This window comes from Nymphaea colorata, chromosome 2 (assembly GCF_008831285.2).
Source record: "Nymphaea colorata isolate Beijing-Zhang1983 chromosome 2, ASM883128v2, whole genome shotgun sequence".
Classification (NCBI taxonomy): Eukaryota; Viridiplantae; Streptophyta; class Magnoliopsida; order Nymphaeales; family Nymphaeaceae; genus Nymphaea; species Nymphaea colorata.
Genome location: NC_045139.1, coordinates 17478931 through 17502511, shown reverse-complemented (window position 1 = coordinate 17502511; position 23581 = coordinate 17478931). Strand labels below are relative to the sequence as shown.

Genomic DNA, 23581 nt, shown 5'->3' with positions numbered 1-23581 from the left:
GAGCATGACTCCAATACTGGTCCGGCTCATGTATCAGTTCTGAGTTTTCTCGCAGCATTGTTATCACAGTCTTCCCACTCACAAAAGTCATTCTTTTTCATGCTTCTTGATTTTGAGTTGTCCAAATGAGAATTAATCAAGTATCCTGTTTCTTATGCGAATTAAAAAAAAAAATTAATGTTTTTTTTTTGGGTACCTGTTGGTTGTTATTGTTTAATTTTTCTAATTTCTTTGATGAAAAAGCGCATAAAAACCCTCTGTAGGGAATGATTAGTTTTATATATATACCGGCCAACACGGGCCGGTTTGATACACTGTCATTGTAAATTATGCTTAACCCAATCAGATATTTACAGCTGGTTTCGACAGATAGCCAACCCGAGCTTTACCGGTCGCGATCTGGTCTTACCAAGACGAGTGTGAGCTGGCTTGATAGCGCCAATTTATTTCTCCCAAACGAATATATTATGGATTAATTTCCCTTTTTCTCAAACACGAAAAATTCAATATCGTTGACCTTATACATTTAATACAAAATTAAATAGTGGGTTTAACTGAATTTTTCAACTGGAGTTTTATGTACAAAATTGGAACCTTGGGTTTGATTTCTGATTGATATATGAAAAATGGGTAAGACCCATCAAGAATTATTGAGACCTTTTTCATCAAGAATTATTGAGACCTTTTTTTTTCTACCTTGACAATTGAAATAACAAGAAAAAGTTACGAATTTTTTAATGTTTATTTAAGGAAAACTGTCTCAAGGTCAGGTCGTACCTTTATGCTTCATCGAATCAAGGTAGACATATGGTAAAAAGTATCACGATTGCCCCCTTTTGCAAACAGCAAGAGGAGTAATGCATGGTTGTGTGACAACAACCACATGATATGAACTTTGAACTTGTTGAATGTGAATGATTGTGTTATGAACTTTGAACTTGTTGAATGTGAATGATTGTGTTATGACCTTTAAGGCAATATGAATTTCTACTTGGGTGATTAAATTTTCATTTTTCCTTTTCTCCTAATCGTCCATGCAAATTGAATCGAAAGTTAGGTTATTTTTAATGCGTCCAACAGCTGCATATTCCGAGCATAAATCAAGCCATCCTCAGTGCATGGTTGCCTCATTTGGCTAGGGTCTGAGCTCAGCGCCATGGCCCGTGGCATGTAAAATAACGAGTGGTCAAGAATATTTCAATTGAAAGCGGTTCGTCCAAACTTTTGTGTTGTTATTTTATTATTATTATCACAGCTGTTGGGTCTCGATCAGCGTCTCTTTTTAGATAAACATAAATAGAATAGGAGTTTAATAAACCCATTATCCCATAGAGGCCCAAAGTCTTTTCTACCTTCATTTCTTTCGCATTTTGCAACTGTGTCGACACTTATAAAGAACTAAAATGTTGTGATTCATTATTTACGATATGATATAAGAGCTAGCAATGCGTTTACCTACATCGTTTTTTTTTTTTTTTTTTTTAAACGAATTTTTGAAAATAAAAATGTAAAACATAAATATATGTGCGAGCTATCGAACAAAAGGGAAGGGTGATGTGCATGGCGAGTTCCAACCCCCCTCACAAAACGCCATGTAAAGGATGAGAAGCAACTTTCCTTTGTTTTTTTTTTTTAATTTTACTTTGCTTTTAGAGGTGGGACTCGCTGAGTTATGTCTCTTCCTTGTTTGCGAAAAAGTATTTCTTGTCTTTTCCAGCAGCCGAATTAGTCAGGAGGACTGACAGCTCGTCTGCTCCGAATTCCGGTTCGAGGCACTCGGTTGATTCCGGTTCTGTTACCGATTCGGTTCCCGTCTCTGCGTGGCGATGCGGTCTAGGCGACGCTTCGTCGACGACGGCAGGCGACAATCTCACGCGTTTTGTTTTGGGTGCTTTCGCGCGTGTGGTCGTTGCAGATCCCACGTGAGAAAGAAGCAGAGTCAAACTGCTCTCTTCTGATGACGTTGTTGACGACGCCATCTTCCTATTTTTTTTAGTTTTTTCTCTCAAAATCTGGATAAAGTGGGAAAAAATCATAAATCTATTAGTAGCAAAAGTTTGTGAACACCATCTTCGGATCGACCTGAGCCCTTTCCCTTCTTTTTCCTCCCCTATCTTGTGCAATTATGGCTCAATTATAGAGTTCTGGAATCTTGAATTTCATCCCTTTCCCCTAAGAATTCATCCTTTTCTTCCGATCTCCCTTTTGCATTTCGATGCTTGCTTTTTAGGGCTCTTCGTTGTATTCGCCTTCTCCTCCGTGTTCTTCTCTAAAGGGGACTTGGAGGATCTACCGTGGTTGTAGGTAGTGATTCGAGGATTGGGGGTTCGAGATTTAGGGATGGATAGTCAAGGCAATTTCTCCGAGCGCGAGGTTCCTTCGGATCCGGATGATGGGTATTCGAAATTTAGGATATTGGGGCAAGATGGTTTACCGGTGTTTGGGAATTTCCAAAGCAGTTATGGCTTCCAGAAGGCTCAGGATATAGCCTTGTCTAACCTTAGGTTCCAGTTAGGGTTAGGGTTGGACGATTGCTCTTTGGGTGGTGGGGTTGATCCGAAAGCAGTTTCGTTGCTGCCTTATGCTGATGGCAACCCCAGGGCCTTGCTCAATAATCTGGTTTTTCTTGAGCAGAAGGTTCATGATCTTCAAGGTGTGGTGAGTTCCATGATCGAAGAGAATTGTGGGATGGATAGGTCCTTGACGAGGCAGCAGATGATTAGGGCTGATATTGCCTCGATCATAGCTCAATTGCTGTCGGCGGCTGGACGGTTGATTCCGGCGGGACAGCAGCTCGGTCAGGGCGTTGTGGGATCTGGATTCGGGGACGAGTCTTTGTTTGCTCAAGTAGCTGGGGTTAGTGGGATTGACGTGATGGGCAATTTGCAGCAGATGGATGACGTCTTGGAGGCCGATGGTGATATCAAATTGGGGAATATGTCGATCGATTTTAGTCGATTTCAGGACGAAGATTTTCCCGGCAACATACTGGGAACGCCATCGGAGATTGGACTTCCTGCAGCGATATCTACAGCCCAGGGTGACGTGAAGATGGCATTTGATGATGAAGTTAAGCAGCCGGGTTCCAACCAATCTGAGTCGTCAATGCCTCGTGTCAATGAATCTGAGAATGTTTCAGGTGGAGATTTGGAATTGCATGGAGCAATTAAAGATGAGGATGAGGATGGGGAGGAAGAGAACCTTGCACCTGGTACATATGAGCTGCTGGAGTTGGAAAAAGATGAGATTCTTGCTCCACATACCCACTTCTGCACAATATGTGGCAAGGGATTCAAGCGAGACGCTAATCTCCGGATGCATATGCGCGGGCATGGCGATGAATATAAAACTCCAGAAGCCCTGGCAAAGCCGAACAAGGATTCAAAACTGGACAGCGGTCACTTAAAGAGGTACTCATGTCCTTTTGAAGGATGTAAGAGAAACCAAAAGCACAAAAAGTTCCAGCCACTGAAGACCATCCTTTGTGTGAAGAATCACTACAAGAGAAGCCACTGCGATAAGAGCTACACCTGCAGTAGGTGCAATGTGAAGAAATTTTCTGTGATTGCAGATCTAAAAACGCATGAGAAGCACTGTGGGCAGGATAAGTGGCAGTGCTCATGTGGAACAACTTTCTCTAGGAAGGACAAGTTGTTCGGTCATGTTGCTCTGTTCCAAGGCCACACGCCTGCCCTTCCTCTGCATGAAACTAAAGGATCTTCACATTCAGATGAAGGCGGGAAGCCAGAAAAAGTGAAGAATAGTGGGAAAGCAGTAAATAACCTGCCTCCAAGTGCTGCTGGAACTGAGCAAGGAGTGGCTGCTCCAGTATATACTACTGGAAATGTAAATGGCAACTCAAGGTATGAAAGGGGTGGCCTGATTGGAAATAATGCGGCTCCTACCATCATTGGCTTTAGTGGGGACACAAATAAGAACAACTGTCTTGGTAGATCAAGTATGGCAGAAAGGTTTCCTCAGTCAGTGTCTGATCCAACGGGAGGATCATTTCCCTTACAAACCATGTTATCAAGCAACTTCTTCTAGCCAAACGGGGAACCTGAACCCCGGTGGATTGTAAGCACAGTCCTATGGACGCTTTTAGCTTATCTCCTGGAATCTGTCAGATTATGTTCTTATTAGTCTCCAATTATGAAGCAGCAAGTATATTAAATATTTTCGTGGGATCCTACTGTATCTTAGTGCTTCTGTAAAATCAAGTACTATTTCCGTTGTATTAGTATATGACCTTCCAATAATGTAGCCTTCTTGCTCTTCCATTTGATCAAGTGTGTCTTTTCTTATGATTCAGAAATCTGATTGTGGATTGCTAGCTATTGTCCAATGCGTTGGCATGTAACCTTTTCACGTCCTCCTACCGAATGCCCAGCTTTTGCTGTATTTGTCACGCATTGCAGAGTTATTCTATTTCTGTAAAAAGCTGCAGATAAAGATCCCATAGGCAATCTTCTGTGAATTAGTAGTCTAAAGCATTAAAAATGTGTATGATTAACTTTTTTTAAAGTAATCTAACTCAACCTCGTAAAACGTTAAGCTAAATGAGCTCAGTTCATGTTCAACCCTGAAAATAATCAAATTCAACTCGAAGCTTATTCACTGAATCTCAACCCAACTTCTTTCCAGCAAAATTGCATTGTCTGAAAACTAAACATGGTAGACCATGAGCTCAGACATCTTCATTTGCACATGAAACACGTAGCGTGCACTGACTTTCAACCTACGAAGTAGGCCAAGCTCCAACAATATTCTGTTAGCGAAGTTATTCTTATGAGCTTGGACTGAGCTCTTCGGAAGCCAGCCTTTAGCTGAATCACCAGTTGGTCGACTCACCTCCATGCGCAAGCCGTAATCTGCAAGGTTGCATAGAGCATCTACAGAAGTTTGTCTCTAAATTTTTGTTTTAGGACATCTCGTATCTGGCGCACAACAATATGTTTCTGTCTATGGTCTACATCTACATGCATTTAAGAACAGTATTTCTGGATACCATCCACAAGAAATAAATATAAATGTACCAAAACAAGGATCTATGGAGCATGCATTTTTTTTCTTCATGTTTTGGCTTGCATTTCTGTTTCACCAGTCACTCGTTCGAGTGAGAAAGATATTATTTTCTCGAGCCATGGTTGTTTATATATACAAGCAGTACAAGAAAGTAATTGAAGGATGCAATTGACTGGAGTTCATTTTAGAGCACCTCAGGTTTGAGAATCACGTGGCATGGAAGCTTGATGTGATTTCGACTCCACATCTTGATCTTGGCATGTCCAAGTAATGTTCCTGAGGGAGGACCCTCAGGAGTCGGTTGATGGCAGAAATGCTGGTGCTCCCTCAAACACCAGTGTCTCTTCTGGTACATGACCAATCAAACAGAGGACGACAATAACACAAAGTGTTCTCCAGGGAAACCATTCTGCTGGAAAGGAATACTTTGTTTCAAAAACAATTCGGAAGGGGATGTTCAGTTCAGCAATCAAACGACCTCTCAAAGTCTAGTTTCAGTGCTTCCATGTTATGAGGTCCATGGATCTTGAAAGCTATGTACGTGGCCAAACTCCCCACCATGACAAACTGGTGCACGAATTAAACTGGGATCAATCCGCGACCAAGCATTAGCTGATCCTGCAGTTAGATAGTCTGAAGTCCGAGAAGAGAGAAAGGTCATTAGGGACTGTTGGGCAATGAGAACCGTTTGAAATTGTTTTATGAATATGCCTCAAAAATTGAAACAGATATCATGATACACTTGTTAAACGGTTTCATGAATAAACTGTTCTCTTTGCCAAATGGGCCCATAGGTATTGAAATGCCATAATCTAAGATCCAAAGCTGTCTATCCCTTCCCCTTCTCTTGCTGGTTAGTGGAGGAGTTGCAGAGTTCTTAGGGGCTTTTGTGAATTCAAGTAGAGGATCCATGAACTCTCATCTGTGAAAGGTGAAATGTAGCATGCAAACCATTGGATCCGAACTCCCTGCAGCACATTCAAGCACCCTTGGCGACAGTGGTTTTTGAGTCCTTAGAACAAAACTTGTTTACTGAACTAATGGACCATCTATGGAACTGGCCCGCAGTTCTTCACGGAAGAGACGACCTAAGGTGGGGCCAGAAAGTTTGTGTTAATATAAAAAATGTTAACTTTAATGAGCATCAATATGTAATAAATCAACCTATGTGTAAGAGTTAATATGCAATAGAATAAATTATGTGGGTCTGCATTGGCAACTGCCAACACAAGCCTACACCTAGCTCTACTAGTGAAAGGGACTACTAGCTAATACTAAGATAATAGAAGATAATTATCTTTTCTGTACACTTTTCTGGTTCCTTGCTGCTGCTTTGGTCATATAGATATTCCTTCAATATGTGTCACCAAAAAGATCTTGGACGACCATCCAAAGCACCAAAGCAGGATAAGCAGGATCTTTTAAAGAATTGATTCCTATTCAATTCAGCACAGTTACAAGTTGGGCTATGGCAGCAAAGAAAGCTCCATCCTAGCTACTTCAATTATGAACAAACGAAATGAACAAAATCCACTACTGCTACCTTTTTACTTGAATTTATTTAATTGAACTTCTAGGGCCGGGAAAGCAGCCATGAAACTGAAATCAAAGGTTACATGATACGATTCGGAAGCACCTCTCAGACCATGTAAAAGAAAATCCGGAACCCAAGAGGAAAGCCTTCACCGTAAACGAAAGTAACTTTCTTGGCAAACTGCCCCTTAAACAAGAGTCACAGTCCCTTGTAAACCTGGACTTTGCATGTGCTTCCTCTTCACTTCCCTTGCTACTCAAGTTCGTGCTCCCCACATGCCCCCGTCTCCTGCTTCCTTCTCCACTCCTTCACCTTCACCTTCACCTTCTCTGTCGCTCTATTAGTAGCATTGGCCTATGTTTCCTCTGCTACTTAAGCCATGAGCTTCATGTAGACAAGGAGAACCAGCTGTAAAAAATGGGTATTCTGGGGGATGGCGAAAGAGTGGGGCCTTCGGCTTCTTGTTGTGTTGGGTGGTAGTATGAAATACTCCTCTTACTCACCAAAAAAAACATGAAAAGGCACATAGTGCAACCAGGAAGAATTGATTTTTAGCACCGAATGTGAATCTTGTCCTACTGAACACAATTGATCTGTTGGTTAAATTCTGCAATTCTATGCTCCACTAAATGAAATTTTGTGTAGGCTGGACGAGTCAGGTGAGCTACAGTCGATGTTCGGTTTGTGACCTGATCAGTTCATTCAACAATGCAAATAAAAGGATGAAAGGGAATATGACGTTCATCTTAAGAGTCGTCCAAACGTCCAAGATCGCCAGACTCTGGCAGCGTGACCAGCCTTCGTTGCTCCTAGTTATGTGTTCGGGCCCGCCCCAACACTCGAGTTGAGTGTTTGGGGGTCAACAACTATCTAGATCTCTCTCCAATTTGAAATTGGAACCCTAAAAAGAAATACCATAAAAACATTAGGAAAAACAGTACCAAAAGAAAGTTCAAGTAACAAAATAACGGACCTAAACTTGACCTCAGGTCTTCAACTTCAACACTTCAGGTTCATCCTTTTACCATTTTATTACGAAATCACTTGAAAACTGCACTATTTTGAAAATCTCAGTTCTTCGGGCTTGAGGGCAAGATATTAGCATAGAACCTACACCAGAACAGATCTGGGTCGGTCAAGATCCGAGGCAATCAATCACAACAACTTTAAAGAGGTTTGCACGTTCTGCACGTCCCGTTCTTTGATGACCAGAAGGTTGCTTTTGCATCCTGCACGAAGCCAGCTGTATAAGAAATTAGTCTCCAATAGAACAGTATTCTAAAGATCGAACCGTTAAAAAGCTATGTCTCACGGGTACTTCAAAATTTGTTGCATTGTGTTATGTTTGTGCAATTATATGAACACACATGTAGGCCTCTAATTGGTTGAATCCTTCACTGACCTGGAAATACTTGTAGCCTTGGACCTAGTCAAGCGGCCTTTTCTTTGAATTTTGAGTTCATGGCATCCCATCAATTGGTAGAAAATGACACGAAACCACTGTGTTCAATTTGTTACTAAATCACTGAACGGGTCCAACTTGTCAACTCTTCTTGGCCTAATTTTGTTTCGACTGCTGAAAAAGAAGAGGCTTATAAGCGAATGTTTGTCAGTGTTGCAATAATTCAGTAAGTGCTGTTGCCCCTGTTGGAAGGCAATTGTTCTGTCATTCCAACCACAGTTTTTTCTTTTTTTAGTCTCAGTCAGTATCTAACCTTGGTGCGCCAATGGAATGAGTATAAACAAGCAAGAATGCAGAGTGGGTTATATGTTCGGGCGCTGAACATGTTTCGTGGCCAAAATGACCAAATTGCCCCTTTCAAAAAGGGAAAAACATCTCTTTTAGAAGGATAAAAATGAAATTTGTGTTTTTCTTTGAATACCAACATATCTTACGCCATGTTTAGTTGGAAGGAAATTGAGGAAGGAAAAGAAAAGAAAAAGGAAGGGAAAGGAATAGAATGTTCAATCTCTCTCTTTTTTTTTCTTTTCTTCTCAATCCTTTCAATTTTGGAGAGATTGGATTTACACTACATTATCATTTTCTTTCTCTCCCATTGCACTCTCATTTCCTTTCTCTCCTCTCGTAGCTAAACAAACTTTTTCTATTTTCCTTTTTTCTAATTAGTCAACCAAACAAAAGAGGAATTGTTCAATCCATCCCTTCCCCTTCAACCAAAAGAACGTTAAAGGAGACCGATCAAACACACACACATGCTGATTATCTGTACACCTCTTTGCTAAGTTTTTGTGCATATTAATATATAAATGACTAAAATACCCCCAATTAAGTAAAAACGAAACCTTTTTATTATATATATATATATATATATAAAGTTAAGAGTTTAAAAAAGTACAGTCCTTTATAAAAAAAACTTTAAAACACCGCAATCCCTTTCTTTTTTTTCTTCCAAGCATGTCTGTTGCATGCACCACCTGTGCGCTCTGTAGTCGCTTGCACGATTGTTTTCCTTAGAAGCTGCCATCTTTTTTTTAATCCAAACGCCAGAGAAAATTAAACGGGAGACAAGGTGGTATTTGTTTAACCTTCCATACCCACAGACCATGACCTTTCAATCTTTGATCAAGTTTTGATCTTACCATTTTGTTGCTGGATCATTTTCTCTTGATGTTGTCTTTGTAAGCCATTGGCGGTGGGGGTTTACCGTCAAGGGAACGGCAAAACTTTCTCTCACTTGTTTAGCTTGTCTGTCGTAATCAGTGCAGTCATGGCTGATCTTTTAATCAATATTATAAATATTGAAGCATCTGAGTCAAGTTTAGTAGTTTAGATTGGAAGGGGACAAATACAAACAACTCTCATTCACTTCACTCATTTCAGGAAATCAATCTGAATTCAAGTCCATTTGCAGTGTCAGTAGTCAGATAGATATACCCTTCAAAATATGATTCACTTGTTCAACCGGGGAAAGCCTAAACTGAGTTTGAATCAATTTATAATGTACAACCTGATAGAACCAAAATTCAAATCCAAATCTTTGATGGGCCTGCCGATTGTCCTAAATGTACATCAAATCCGGTTAACTGCATTCATATCTGGAAAACCTAGTCTAAGTTCTAAGTCCATTTAAACACGTTTCCAATGTACGACCTGATAGAGAGATCCAAATCCAAATCTTTGATGGGTGACCAAACGGTTTGAGAAAAACCAACTTCAAGTTGGCATTGACTGTTCCCAATCTCAGATAAACTGCTTCTGGAATGGAAGATATGATGGTATTGATTGAACACTTTTACCTGCGACCATGTTTTGACCTTGTTGTTGAGTAGCTAACAGTAAGTACAGTAAGTTAACCAGCAAGGCTAAATTTCTCTCCTCAAAAATGGTTTGTTTGAGATGTCAAAAGCTAAAGATAACCCATCATATAGCTATGCTTTATGGGTGCTCTATTGGTCTTGTGAAGCTGCCAAGTTTAGCTTGTTTTGCACCACACGTTACGCGTTTCAAACTTGAATACCGTAGTTACCAAGATGCATATCATGGAGAAGAAGATGCAATGCAGTATGAAACAAGACAGACACACACCCCTGAAATCACTACAAGAGCAAAGCAGAATACAAGCCAAAATGATGAGAGGGAGGGAGGGAGCACAGCAACAAGGAATCGAGTATGTTGCAGTAACAGCTTGCTGGGGGATAGGCCCCCGACCTTTATTAATCACAAATATGATGTACAAAAGAAAGGAAAAATTGGTATTACACAAAATTACCAATCTTCACAGTATGATTCACCAAGAGTTGACTCAACTCTTCTAAGACTAAACAACCAAACCATAATCAACAATCAAAGTGCAGAAAAACATCGTTAGAAGTATCCATATGATCCTGTACAAAAAGCCCAACATCCACTATAGTGTCTCCACTCTTCACTCGCATATGATCAAGAACATGCTGCAGAACAGTATTGCTTTCATGCCACTCTCTCTTCCCTTCCAACTATTGCCTAATCCTCCGAACGAAGGCAACGTTTGTGGAGGACACATGAAAATATCACCCATAGTCCCTATGAAAATTCAAGGAATTTCAGCTCCACTCACGTTGGATAGTCATCCACCTCTTGAACTAAAAAATAATGTTCCTTTGGGGTGTTCTATCAAATCCAAAGTTTGAGTTGATCCACCTCCATACGTCCTTGGTGATCCTGCACTCAATGATAAGGTGTCTATTAGTCTCCTGCGCTTTTCTGCAAAAAAAGACGCATGTTAGCTAGAAAAATCCCATGTTTCTGGAGTCTATCCAGCGTCGGGAGCTGCCCATGACAAGCCAGGTATGAATACCAGCAGCCCTTCTTCAGAGCTTGAAGAATCCAAATATTTGAACGCCAGCTCTCCTTCTCATGCTCTCTTCTGCATCTGGCCCAGATATCTCACGCCTTGAGGACCTCCTGTCCATCTGCACTCCAGATAATACATAAAAGAAGCGGTGAAATGAAATATATTTCAAACTTAATTATGTTTTCGTTTTGAGAATTTTTCTGTAAGATTTTCATGAAAGAAACTGGGTTCTCACAAATGAGTAGTTCTCCCAAACTTCCTCTTATTAAGGAATGCATAACTTTCGACCTCAAACATTCTTTTGAAAGAAAGCAAGTTTCGCCTTAAATAATCGCTTCGGCAACCATGCTTAAGAAAACCTTTCAACAGGAATAATCGTGCCCCCAGATTTGAAATTAACATAGTATCATGACCATTTATTTAGAAACAAGGTGTATTTTTTAAACTTATATTTTATACTATGATTTGACTTAGTAAACTGGAAATGTTCACAGTTCGACGGTGGATTCGTCACTCCTAAATCTCAAATGACAGTTTTTTCCTTTTACTGGCCGAGATTGTCGGCACCATTTGTGTTTCTTACTCAACTACTCAATGACATTTCTTCTCCTTTTCTAAGAAAACAACTTATGATACATGCATACCAGATCTCGTACACATTTTTTTTCTGTTGTCTTTTCAATGTGGGCTCCCTGTTCTTCAAGGTGAAGCAGGAGGCTCAATTACAGGAACCAAGGACCATGCAACAGATAGGTCAACCATCTTGAGTGGGTTCATTTTAACGCAATTGGAGAATGAGAATTTTGCTGGGTGAATTGATAGCCATAGCATTGATCGTAACAAGCTGAGGAGACTTCTGTTGAAGATCGATTAGACTCTTGCTGTTTGAAACGCGGTTAATGGAAGAGAAAATTCTGAATTCTATGGTAGTCATGTTAGTAAAACAAAGCGCAAGAGTTATGAACCAAAAGTTAAACTGGACGCTTACAGATCAGATTTTCACATGACACAGAACATAAGTGGAAGGTACCAGTTTCTGTTTGCGAAAGTTGAGCACGAAGCGCCGTGAGTTTTACAGTAAGCTCAAGTCGAAGAAATACAAACGTAAAAAATGGTAGCCTCCTTTCTTTAATGACATGGACAAAATAAGGCGGATAAAGATCAAAGGGAGAGAGAGACTTGAAGATCAAAAAAGGAAGCAAAACGTAAAGTAGCAGGGGACCAACGCGCTTACAACTCGACAATGTGAGATATTTTGCATCTTCTATTTAGTAAAAAGCAAGTGTCACTCTGATAACCAACCGAGAATTGGAGACTATAAACAATTTATGGATTTAATGTAATAACAAAGAATTGATTGACGAAGAACAGATCGGAACTTCACATTTTAAATTAAAAGAAGATCGTGACCAAGTATCATCTGTATGTCTGATAAGAGTTGATTTTCAAGCTTTTCCTGGAAGAGATAAGTCAATTTGGGAAACCCACATCTTGAAATACACAAACCACATGCTTGATGCAAACAACGTAGAGAATGCAGCTATGTAGAGAAATCAGCAAGAACAACCTGAACCAAGAAAAAAATTCGAATTTTATTTCCAACTATATTTTTAACAAAAGGATTCTGTAACACAAACCCATTTCCCCTGAAACTGCAATTCCTTCTGCCCAATCATCCCCAAGACAGAATCCTCGATACAGTAAATAAAAATTATATAACTTCACTAGAAGCAACCTATCCTCGATTCAGTAATTTAAAATTATAAAACTTCACTAGAAGATATCTATGACAAATGAAAGTTCCACCACCGACGCTTTACCAACAAGAGCAGAAAGAAGAAAGAAAGAAGAAAACAACAGGTCCAACCCAGTTCAGATTAGACCAGGAAGAATACAATTCAAGAGAAAAGATAATGTAGAGAAAATCGGAAAGCCCAACATCAGATCCGGTCAGCAACGTACCAGATGACTTCAAGATTCCCTGAGATCTAAATAATTACCATTGTTTTTCTCGTGCAACTATCCATCACCAACCAAAACGAAAACCGAAAAAAGTACGTCTGTCAATAAGATCCAACAACAACTAGACCAACTTGTTCTCTTCCTCGATTACGAATTGTCAACAGAAGATAACGTAATGCCCCCAAATCGCGTCCGAAATGCAGAGAGCAAGGAACGCCTACATGCAAGCATTCAGGCCAAGAGAATTGGGGGCGGCAGTGGCGAGATCACGGCTGCTGCTGGGCGTCAATGTATCCAGCATCAACGAGGACCCTCTCCCTCTTGGCAAGCTCCCAATCTTCGTCTACCATCTTCTTCACGAGCTCAACGAATCCAACTTTGGGCTTCCACCCAAGTTCTCGTCGGGCCTTGCTGGCGTCGCCCTTGAGGTTGTCGACCTCCGCAGGGCGGAAGTACCTCTGGTCGATCTCCACATGGTCGCGCCAATTGAGCCCGACGTAGCCAAACGCGACCTCCAGGAATTCCTCGACGGTGTGCGACTCTTCCGTGGCGACCACGTAGTCGTCGGGTCGTTCCTGCTGAAGCATGAGCCACATGGCCTCGACGTAATCGCCGGCGAAGCCCCAGTCGCGGGAGGCCTTGAGGTTGCCGAGGAACACACGCTTCTGGAGACCTTCCTTGATCCGGCCGACGGCGCGCGTGATCTTCCTGGTGACGAAGTTCTCGCCACGGCGGGGGCTCTCGTGGTTGAAGAGGATGCCGTTGACGGCGAAAAGACCGTAGGCCTCCCGGTAGTTGACGGTGTACCAATGGGCGGCGACCTTGGAGGCAGCATAAGGCGAGCGGGGGTGGAAAGGGGTGGTCTCCGATTGTGGAGGAGGAGTAGAACCGAACATTTCGGAGGATCCAGCCTGGTAGTAGCGGACGGAGCGGCCGGTGGCGACGATGTGGGCGCGGACAGCCTCCAGGAGGCGGAGGGCGCCGGTGGCGACGACATCGGCGGTGTAGTCAGGGTTCTCGAAGGAGACGGCGACGTGGGACTGGGCGGCGAGGTTGTACACCTCGTCAGGGCGGATTGTGTCTACCCAGCGGCGGAGGGAGGAGGCGTCGGTGAGGTCGGCGTAGTGAAGGCGCATGCGGGCTTTGTCGGCGTTGTGGGGGTCGATGTAGATGTGGTTGAGGCGCTGCGTATTGTAGTTGGAGCAGCGGCGAATGAGGCCGTGCACCTCGTAGCCCTTGCTCAGCAGCAGCTCCGTCAGGTAGGAGCCGTCCTGGCCGGTGATCCCCGTTATCATGGCCACCTGACCGGACCATTTGCTGGAATCGGAATCCTCCGCGGCCGCTGGCGTTGATGGGGCGGAGGCCTTGCTCGTCCCGTTAGACGCCATCTCTCTCTCACTCCGGCAGATGGGATCTGGCAAATGGGGAGCTTTCTGCTCAAATTACAAGTTGCTTTGCTACGAGATCTGGTAAACGAGGTCTTGCCCTATTTATACCCGCGACTCTCTCTCTAAAAATGGGGATCCACGCTTTCCTCCTTATGAATTATAATCTCTCTCTCTCTCTCCCTCGCTTAGAATCGACTCCTCAGTTGCATTTTTAAATAAACTATAATCTCTCTTACACTTAGACTCCACAATAGGAAACCATAATATATATATATATATATATATATAATTTGTAAAGATTAAATCTGACAACTTATTGCTAGGCCCATGCTGACAACTTCTCTCTCTTACATTAAATTTTGAAGAAGAAATTAAACAAAGAGTAGACTAAGTAAGAAACAAGAATGGAAGTTACGATTTTTTAGATATCGTAAAGGACCCTTAAAGTTACTTGGGGTCCTGGGGAGGCAAAAATATTTAAATTATGCCCCCCGAGTCAGCCTCTCCGGGATAGTTTATGATGTTCTAAGATTTCTTAGTAAAATTTTCTGGATAGATGGATGCAAATATTCGAAGGACAGGAACAAAACAATCATGAATCTATGTTTTAATTAAATTTAGAAGTAAACAAGCTAAGGTTTCATTACTTTTGAAAATCTTACGAAATCCAAATTTTCATTTTCAGTTTCTAAGTTTGTAAATTTAAATGTTTTACATTCATCTAGGCACTTAGATCTGTAAAAGCAACAACAGAGGAAGTAAAATTAAAGCAAGACATGATTTACTACTATGGCCACACACGCACACAAAATGTACATAACTTAGTCAAGACTCTCAGTAGCATTTTGATCCAAAAAAAGCTTAAGTAAAGTTTAAACATTAATATTAAATTTGATCTAGTAGAAGCAATTAACGTGGCTGACTTTATAACAATAGACCTTCCAACTTTGCTTTCATATAAAAATTCATCTTTCTGAATTCTCAACTTTGACGTTTTCATGACCATCAACAAAGTAAGCGCTAAATTGCAGCTTATTAAATTAAGTACTGCAATTTCTCTGGAATAATTGATTAATCTTCAACGACAGTGATCGAGAAGGTGCTAGCAAACTTTTCTGTTCCCGTTTCATGGAGATGCAATCACTCAGCAGGTGATGTGATATGCATTTCTGTAAGAGATGACAAGCAAGTCATAATGTTAAAAAGAGATTTTATCTCCTTCCTTCTTGGTGACGAACGTTCACCAGTATGAACATCGACCAGAAATGAGAACGGACAGGAATATAAGGTCGATCTTAGAACATGATGTAGAGCTTCCTTCTGTTCAAGTTGACTGAACCGCGGAATCTACATTCGTCTGGTCTGGTTCAATTCTGCTTCTGTTCGAACAGAAGGAATCTTAACCAGGAGTTACTTACCAATCGTCCTGACCCCGACTGCTTCCTGGCCCAGTAACTCGAATATCTGTGAATCATAGCGAGCGTAGGCTTTCTGATGTTAATCAAGAACGCGGTGGAGATTCATGGCAGAGATACTGCAGGAACTTCATCAAGTTCTGATTTCTAGTCTTTTCATTCTTTCGATCTTCTCCACTCGAGATTCTGGCTCCTTGTTTTTCTTACAAAATGCTGTATTCAAACAGATGGGCTTCTAAATATCAAAGAATCAAAGCAACGGTTCAAAGACTCAGTGAAACTAGGATTTCCAGAACTTGTACACGTTTCTATTACATGAAACTGGAGATCCTGAAGTTTCCGATTCTCTGCAGTCATTCACTTATTACACAGTTCCTCTCGTTTTTTACTGTTCCATGGCACTCCCTTTTTTCTCTTTCTGTGGATCCAATTATCTCACATGTTGGAACCATCAAACAGGTGCTTATCATGATTTACCAACTTCAATTGAACTATGAGATTCATTCTTTAAGGTAATTATAACCAAGTGCTTATCATTTGATTCATCCGACATGCATTAGAAGATAAAAGATTATCTCCATGAGCTTCATTTATTTAGTTCTGATGTTCAAAAAGAAGAGATTTGGCATATACATGAGGGATTAGATGAGGCTTTATCACTGATTTACGAGGACTGAAATGCGCCTATATTGTGCATGAGGAATACAATGTTCTTTGGTTGTCAACAGGGAGGAAGCTGCACCGAACTCACTCGCCCTTCCAACAACGAAGCCTCTTCTCCACCGCTCCATGCTTTTCTGAAGGACCCCGTGATGTTATCACCGTCAACATCACCGGTGCCGGACCAGTTCGCAATTACCCTTCAATGCCTCACCGCCGTTGGTCACCGTAGCTATAAGCTCCCTCCCTCTCACCTTCCCTCACTGTGTGGCCAAAGGTTTCTATGATATTTTTAAAAATATATATATTAAGAGTCTTAAATCAAGGTGAGCATCAAACCAAATACTCAACAAGCATGAAACTGGCGGTCAGGCCAGACCTGATAACTAAGCGGGTTAGGCTTAGGCTGCCAACAAGAGCTTCGAGCCTGGCCAATCCAAGTTTGTCCAGCCTCGGTCAGCCCGACGCTTGGCCCTAGTGAAATTGTTGGCAAAAAAATGCCGTTTAATATTTGTCATAGAAAATATAATTGTGATATAGTGCACGACATACACTATCCCAAAAATCTTGTTGATCAAATATTGTCACAGGCAACATATGTGTTACAATATATTGTTGTAATATATATATATATATATATATATATATATAAGAAATGTTAATACCTTAGTAGGAATGTTTATATTGTCACAGGAAATGTATGTGATCACTAGAAAATTGAAATGTGTTATACATATAAACAATATATGCTTTTCGTGGCAATCCTGCCAGATTATATATTTCGATTAATCGATAAACTTATATCACAATTAACAATATGTAACATATGTTTTCTGTCACCATTAATCGCCAACTTTCCAGCAATAACATATTATATAAAACATTCATCAACCCAAAATTAGAGTGAATTTTTGAAAATAATCAAGCATCCAAGAAGAAGTAAATTCACCCCAGTAATGAATCTGAGCGAGAGAGAAGCCTGATGTGGCATGGTGCTGAGAAGAAAAAAGGAAAGAAAAAGGTTAGGGTTTTAAATTATTTTTGTTTTAACTATTTAACTGCCCCAGCCTGGGCGCCCAGTCTGAATGTTTCACAGAAGAAAACCGAAATAATCTAAAAGCTCCATATTTCCAGACATTGATACAAAGTTCATGAAGCATTTCAGTCTTTCAACATTCTAAAGCATCAACTGATATCCAAACAAAGGCTAAGAACAATATTACTTGCCATGAATGTTTTTAAACACAAATAAAGAGAGAGAGGATCCAATTCCTACAAAAGGAAGCTCACCCCCACATGGGAGAGAAACAAAATTGGAAGAAGAAGAAGAAGCAGACTAGCAACTCTCTCTTCAAAGATCGGCTTCAAACATCAGCAATTGTCACCTCAACCTCTACACCAGGCTCAATGGTGATGGATGTGATTTGTTTTACAACCTCGGATGAACTAACAAGATCGATAACTCTTTTGTGGACTCGCAGCTCAAACCGATCCCAAGTGTTTGTCCCTGATCACAGATCAAGCATATGTAACTGTTACCATGTGACTTATTGCAGTAGTAATAATACAGAATAAATCACAGGAAAGAAAATGATTATGTGAGTATTTTAGTACCTAAACAAAAGTGAAAATCCGATGTCAAAGAGAAAAAAAAAATGGAGAAAAGGAAAAGATAACGAAAAGAGCTGCCAGCCCAGAGGTGGAGTGCCAATACACAGAACTTGTAAAAGTGCACAGCGATCTGCACAGGCACATCAAAGCAGATGGGAGGCAGTACCTATTGAGGGAACACAAATAGGTCGTATGCCATGATGCCATCAACAAAATGGGGACAACGGGTAACTGAAAATTCCACTTAGAAGGGAACAGGGGAGACTTCAAAATAAGCAACACAACCTCATGAATTAGGACCGAAGGTGTTTTTGATGGTTAAATTTTTCTCTTGTTTGATTACTTAGCACTTGCATCCACGGAGACATCCAATAAAATTGGAAAGATGCTGTTAACCAACAAAGACAGATAGGCCCAGGTACCATAACCAACTCCCTCGAAAAGGGCAATCAGGCAAAACTATGAGAAGAAGCATCACAAGGATATCTTAAATTCTGGACAACAATTGAACTGCTTGACGCTCTTCCCACTATTTCTGCCATACCAGTTGAAGGTGACAGATGCATGAACTTATCAAGGAAAAATGCACATTTGAGGAAGGAGTTAGATGTCCAAGGCAGATTTGATGTAGCTGTTCAGTACAACTGGCTAAGTCTTCATCAAATCCCAGACACATAATATTGTCTAACATACAATAGTGACTCTCTTGAGAAAGTCTTACCAAATATTGGTGAAGTATATTGTGCCCAAAACTCTCTCTCTCTTTCCATGTATGCACACACACACACGTAGCAATATCTGGCTTCTGTACAACAACCTGGCTCAAAATAGACCTGAGTACCTAGGATCAAGGATACCCCCTTGGTTCCTTGTCCTTGGGCAGTACCCAAACTTCTCACTTTAAATACTCCCTATAAGTTATGAACTCACAAGGCCAAGTAGACATGACGCACAAGCTACCCAAAGCGCCCTCATGGTCAGGCGGGTTGCCCTATTTGAACCATATAAAGAAAAGAAGAAAATGATCCGGTTGTTAAGACGGTCAGGCCCCCACCCAGCATTGTCAGATCAGATGTACCCATGTATAAAGAATTCATGATAAAGAAGAGCAGGGACACCCTCGTTTGTCATGGCAAGAGTGTGCCATGCAACCTCTCTTTGCTCACACAGGAGAATGGTTAAGACATAAACAGAAAACACAATGTGCGATCTACTTAAGATAGACCACGTGGACTTAAGGAGGCTCACGTAATGGAAGTCCGCAAGCCAATGTTAACAAGAAAAGTTGGACAAAGAAAGAAAGTGAGAAGTGCTGGAGTTTGGAGGCAACACAGATAATAGGCTCAAAATAGAAACCTATCCAGAGCTAAAATGCCATTCCACTAATCACAAGATAAACTTAGGCAGGGTGCAGTATTAACAGAAAAGAGATGCTAGGGCCATTTCAAGTTCAACAAACTAAATGAAAAATAACAGACACTAGCAATCAGGTCATACTTGAATTTTACTTTTATCAACATGTTGATCTTTACTAGGTACAAGTGTCTCCAGATTTTCTTTCAGAGAAAGATGTACCTCCATGCATGTTATGGTCACTGTCCACAATCATCCAACTTAGAATAAAATTTTAAATACAACTGAAATAAACTAGGATCTTGTTCCTCGTCTAACTCTCAATAGATGCAAGCAAACTAGACCCTATCCAATATAGTGTTTTTTTTTTCACCTGAACTTTACCCTGTTAAGAAAATCTGTAGCAGCACAATTTTATTTATATCATGCAAACCTTTATATGTACATCATAACAATCAAAATTTACAGATTTAGCCGCACATTCAGAAATGGTGGATAAACTACCTTCTCCACATGGGGACTTTCGGGTAGTGATATGCAGAACCTTTGTTGGCATCCTAACAGGTCCCTTGACTTTCAGCCTTTTGTCCTTTGCACCACGGACAAGGTCAGCACAAACTGCAAATAGACAAGGTGTTTCGTGGATTTAAACACCTTAGAGTTCAAAGCTTAAATAATATGATGAAATAAATGACAAATTTATACCCTTCTCCAGATTCTTCACACTCTTGGATGAGAGAGTGATACGAATGCGATGGACCTGCTCCTGTGGTTCTTCAAAACCAGGCTTCATAGGTTTCATCATTCCTAAAGCCATCGTACTTTTTCTTTCTTCTCACTGCAATAGGCAAGGAACACTGTGTAACTCGTCCAAGAAGAGGGGGGGAATAATGAACCAATGCAGCAATAGCTACAGAAGTGAGCAACTCAAAAATATGACGATAAGCAAGTATCGCTTAGTTATGATGCTACACCCATGCATGCATGACGAAAATAAGCCAGAAGAAAATTCTCTAACAAGCACAAATACAACATATGTAAAAGGTTAACATAAAGTTTTTGTATCACGAGAGACAGAAAGAGAAACCCAAAGAGGAGTTTTTTTAAAAAAAACCACAACAGGCATGTTTGAGGGACCATTATAAAGTCTCAAGCCCGTTAAATGCAAAACTGTGAAGGGCATGCTTACACATAATTTCTTGCATTGCCATCAACAGAAGCCTCTGGGACAACACAAGCATACTGCCATGTATTAGCACCACCCTCCTAAAAAAATCCACCAAGGTAGTTTTTTTTCCTAACGGGCTTTCTTTCTATGATAGAGAATAATCAGAAATACATTGTAAACATTTCAGGTTCCAACGGCTTCTTCCATGCTGCGGAAATGGTGGAAACACGACGTTGTAAGACCATAAGGCATATTCAATGAAGCAACAGATCTTAAACAGAAAATCCTCCGTAAACTGGAAAATCTTGATCAACCCCCCTTATCTCTTTGTCTAGTTCAAGCGATTGACTTGGGAACTGCTCAAAAGTACCCCCATTAACATTCTCTCTCTCTCTCTCTCTCCCTCTCTGGTAAGGTTTGAAGAGACTAAAGATACAAATGAAACCCGTGTCAAACATGGGCAAACTGAAAAACCTAATATAGAATACTTTTACATAATAAATTCTGTAAACTCTTCAGATAGATCATCAGACTAACCAAGCTCATTCACGGGAACGCAAAATTCAATAACATATGAATCTGAATATTCACAACAGAAACCGGAAATTAGCAACGCAGTCTCGTCGAGCATAAGAACGATCTACCTTAAAGACTGGTCGGATTGTCCTGGAAAGCAGGAAAGATAGAGAAGCTCCCTTGACGCCTCCCGCTCTCTTTCTTTCGGGAGAAACCCTAACCCCTGGGGCGGACGGCAACATAAGCGAGACAGTGGTGAAGAACGCATCTGGATCGGGTTTGCACTAACCGAACCCACGACCTCACAACATTTATTTATTATTAAAACCTTTAATAATAAGTAACATGTTATGGGTGCCATATCAGTTTGCTGACTACCGATCAAGGGGCACTGTTGCAAATCGACTCTTAACCTTGTTTTTCTGTCTTTTTTACCTACAAAATAATTGTAAAATGATTTATTTTAAAAATAAAAATATCAACCTTGGATAGTATTGGCTCAATTGATAAAACTCGATGCAGAGCGTTGTTAATAACACTTGGTTGGATGTTTAATTGAAATTACAAACTTATAATAATAATAGGTGGTTTGGTAACAGTAGAGATATGTTACCATCTAATTGAGGCATATCTATTAAATATTATATCATAGTGACACTGGATGTATCGTAATTTTGGGATCCGAGAGAGATAAAAGAGAGAAATTTGCTTGGACACAAAAAGAATCGGCTGTCTAATTAAATCTTACTGTATTTTTAACGTGAATCTTGTATGCCGATATTTGGCTCCATCCCAATTTTTTTTTAATACTCTTTTAAATACGAATGTATCATGCAAAGATGCAAGTTAGACAACCATTTTTATCTTTTACGATAAAAAAACTCAGTGGACATTTCACATTGAAACGATAATTAGTTGGAAAGTTGTTTGAATTGTTGATCATATCAACTGTGATTCCCGCTAGGCGAACTGTTTTTTTCATTTCTATATTCATTAAATACTCGTTGTTGAGTATTTGCTGACAAAAATAAATTGAAAATTTTACTTGAGTTGTCTTAGTATCATGTTTAGATGCGTGTGTATGTCATTTTTCTACAATATAATATCTATAAATGTGGGCTGCCATTGGCAGTGTTTGTTATAATGTGAGGCTCATCTTTATATGCTTGGAAGCTTAGGTAGAGAAACACCTCTTTAGTGACATAAGATGACTTAAAAACACATCAGATTATGAGAATGAAAATATACGGTGGTGAAAAAATTGATATCATAAACCAGCAGTTACATAGCAGAATCCCAATCATGCAGGATGTTTTCACAGCCGCACCAAGTGTGCAAAATGCATGCAAATAAAAGTGACGTAATTGGCTAGGATGGAGGCAGGTCTTTAGTTTGATTTTTATAGGCACTATGTTCAAGCATCTCGAGATGATAAGGAGCAACATCTAAGTTAAGGGTAAGCTGTTGTCACTACTGACATCGACACAGCTCAGTACCCTAACCCTGTTTCGGGTAGTAGTTGTTTTAGCTCACCCATAGATAAATAAACGTGTATTTGTACGTATCAGGTCTTTTATGGTGATTAAAACCAAGTTTCATCAATGAAATTATAAACTTTTGATCAAATTTTGGCATGAATCCTAGTCAATCCCAAGTTGCAATATCTACCTGAATTTGATCCACGGCTCGGTGAAATGTAACGTTCCAACCATGGACGAACATCTAGGCCTTGTTTCACGACCATGTTAAAATCTTTCTACCAGTTTTTTAGAACATACGTTATTCACACTTTAAGCTTAACGGTGTCAGGTTGTTGTTCGATTCCATGCATGTTATGTTTATGGGTCAGTGGGATAAGGTGTCACGCTAAGTTGAAGGTACATAACCACATATAAATATTTTAGGGAAATTGAAATCAGCTGCCTACCGAATGTTAGTGGATCATTGAATATTTAAACCCACCGCTAAAAAAAACTGTAAACTATTGCTAATGCTCTTGTAACACGGTGCCTTTAGCGACATATTTTAAATATAATATCATTCAATAATATTCGGCAGCCAATTGATATATATATATATATATATAATTTATTCTTGGTCGCCGCTTGTTTTTTCTTTCCTTTATTTTTTATGCGAAGACGTCCACATTTATCTTTTTAAAATTTAATTTGGTCGGACATGTTACGTGCGTTTTCCACCCGTTCTAGAATGCTATCTTCGGCTTTGCACTATAAAGTGAAGTACATATCACTCAAACGGTGTTCATGCATCAACGATACATAGAATTTGGTATCGGATCGAGGTTCAAACATTGGTTTTAATAGGGGTTTTGTGCTAAGTTTTGGTAGCGAATTGGGACCGGGTCGAGGTCCCACTATTATGCCCCGGCTTGCCCATCAGGCATCATCCAACAACAGAGCTAGAATGTTATTGCTAAATATAAACAAGTAAAAAGTAATGAAGCATCAATATAACAGAGTGTTAGTATTTCTATTGCTAAATACCCTCCTACAATATCAGGTCCAACCATACATATTGAGAGTTTGGTATATCTATAAAACTTTCAAAGCTATCATCTGCCCACCCAAATTTTGTAAAGAAAAGCCAAAACTATTATTGTTTTAAAGAGGATAAGAGAAGTATTTCATCTTACT

The 23581-nt window shown here is 40.2% G+C and overlaps 3 protein-coding genes across 3 annotated transcripts; 1 reads left to right on the top strand and 2 right to left on the bottom strand.

Annotated features, from left to right (window-relative positions):
- Nucleotides 1–1998: 1998 nt before the first annotated feature.
- Nucleotides 1999–4304, top strand: LOC116248721 (zinc finger protein STOP1 homolog). Its single transcript, XM_031621671.2, has one exon. It carries the CDS (start codon nt 2341–2343, stop codon nt 4045–4047), a length of 1707 nt encoding a protein of 568 aa, XP_031477531.1. The 5' UTR covers nt 1999–2340; the 3' UTR covers nt 4048–4304.
- An 8118-nt stretch (nt 4305–12422) lies between these two features.
- On the bottom strand, nt 12423–14331 carry LOC116249204 (GDP-mannose 4,6 dehydratase 1). Its single transcript, XM_031622408.2, has one exon. It carries the CDS (start codon nt 14202–14204, stop codon nt 13083–13085), a length of 1122 nt encoding a protein of 373 aa, XP_031478268.1. The 5' UTR covers nt 14205–14331; the 3' UTR covers nt 12423–13082.
- A 3057-nt stretch (nt 14332–17388) lies between these two features.
- LOC116246671 (40S ribosomal protein S20-2-like) lies at nt 17389–21193 on the bottom strand. The gene is made up of 4 exons (XM_031618489.2): nt 21056–21193; nt 19949–20081; nt 19748–19861; nt 17389–17786 (listed from the first exon to the last, which is right to left on the bottom strand). The coding sequence occupies exons 2-4, from the start codon at nt 20058–20060 to the stop codon at nt 17644–17646; spliced, it is 369 nt and encodes a 122-aa protein (XP_031474349.1). The 5' UTR covers nt 20061–20081; nt 21056–21193; the 3' UTR covers nt 17389–17643.
- Nucleotides 21194–23581: the final 2388 nt, after the last annotated feature.

Coding starts and splice junctions, on each gene's coding strand:
- LOC116248721 (XM_031621671.2), top strand. CDS start 2,341: ATGGATAGTCAAGGCAATTTCTCCGAGCGCGAGGTTCCTTCGGATCCG.
- LOC116249204 (XM_031622408.2), bottom strand. CDS start 14,204: ATGGCGTCTAACGGGACGAGCAAGGCCTCCGCCCCATCAACGCCAGCG.
- LOC116246671 (XM_031618489.2), bottom strand. CDS start 20,060: ATGGCTTTAGGAATGATGAAACCTATGAAGCCTGGTTTTGAAGAACCA. Junction 19,862..19,948: donor TGTGAAGAATCTGGAGAAGG/GTATAAATTTGT, acceptor GTCTATTTGCAG/TTTGTGCTGACCTTGTCCGT. Junction 17,787..19,747: donor AAAGTCCCCATGTGGAGAAG/GTAGTTTATCCA, acceptor ATCTGTGATCAG/GGACAAACACTTGGGATCGG.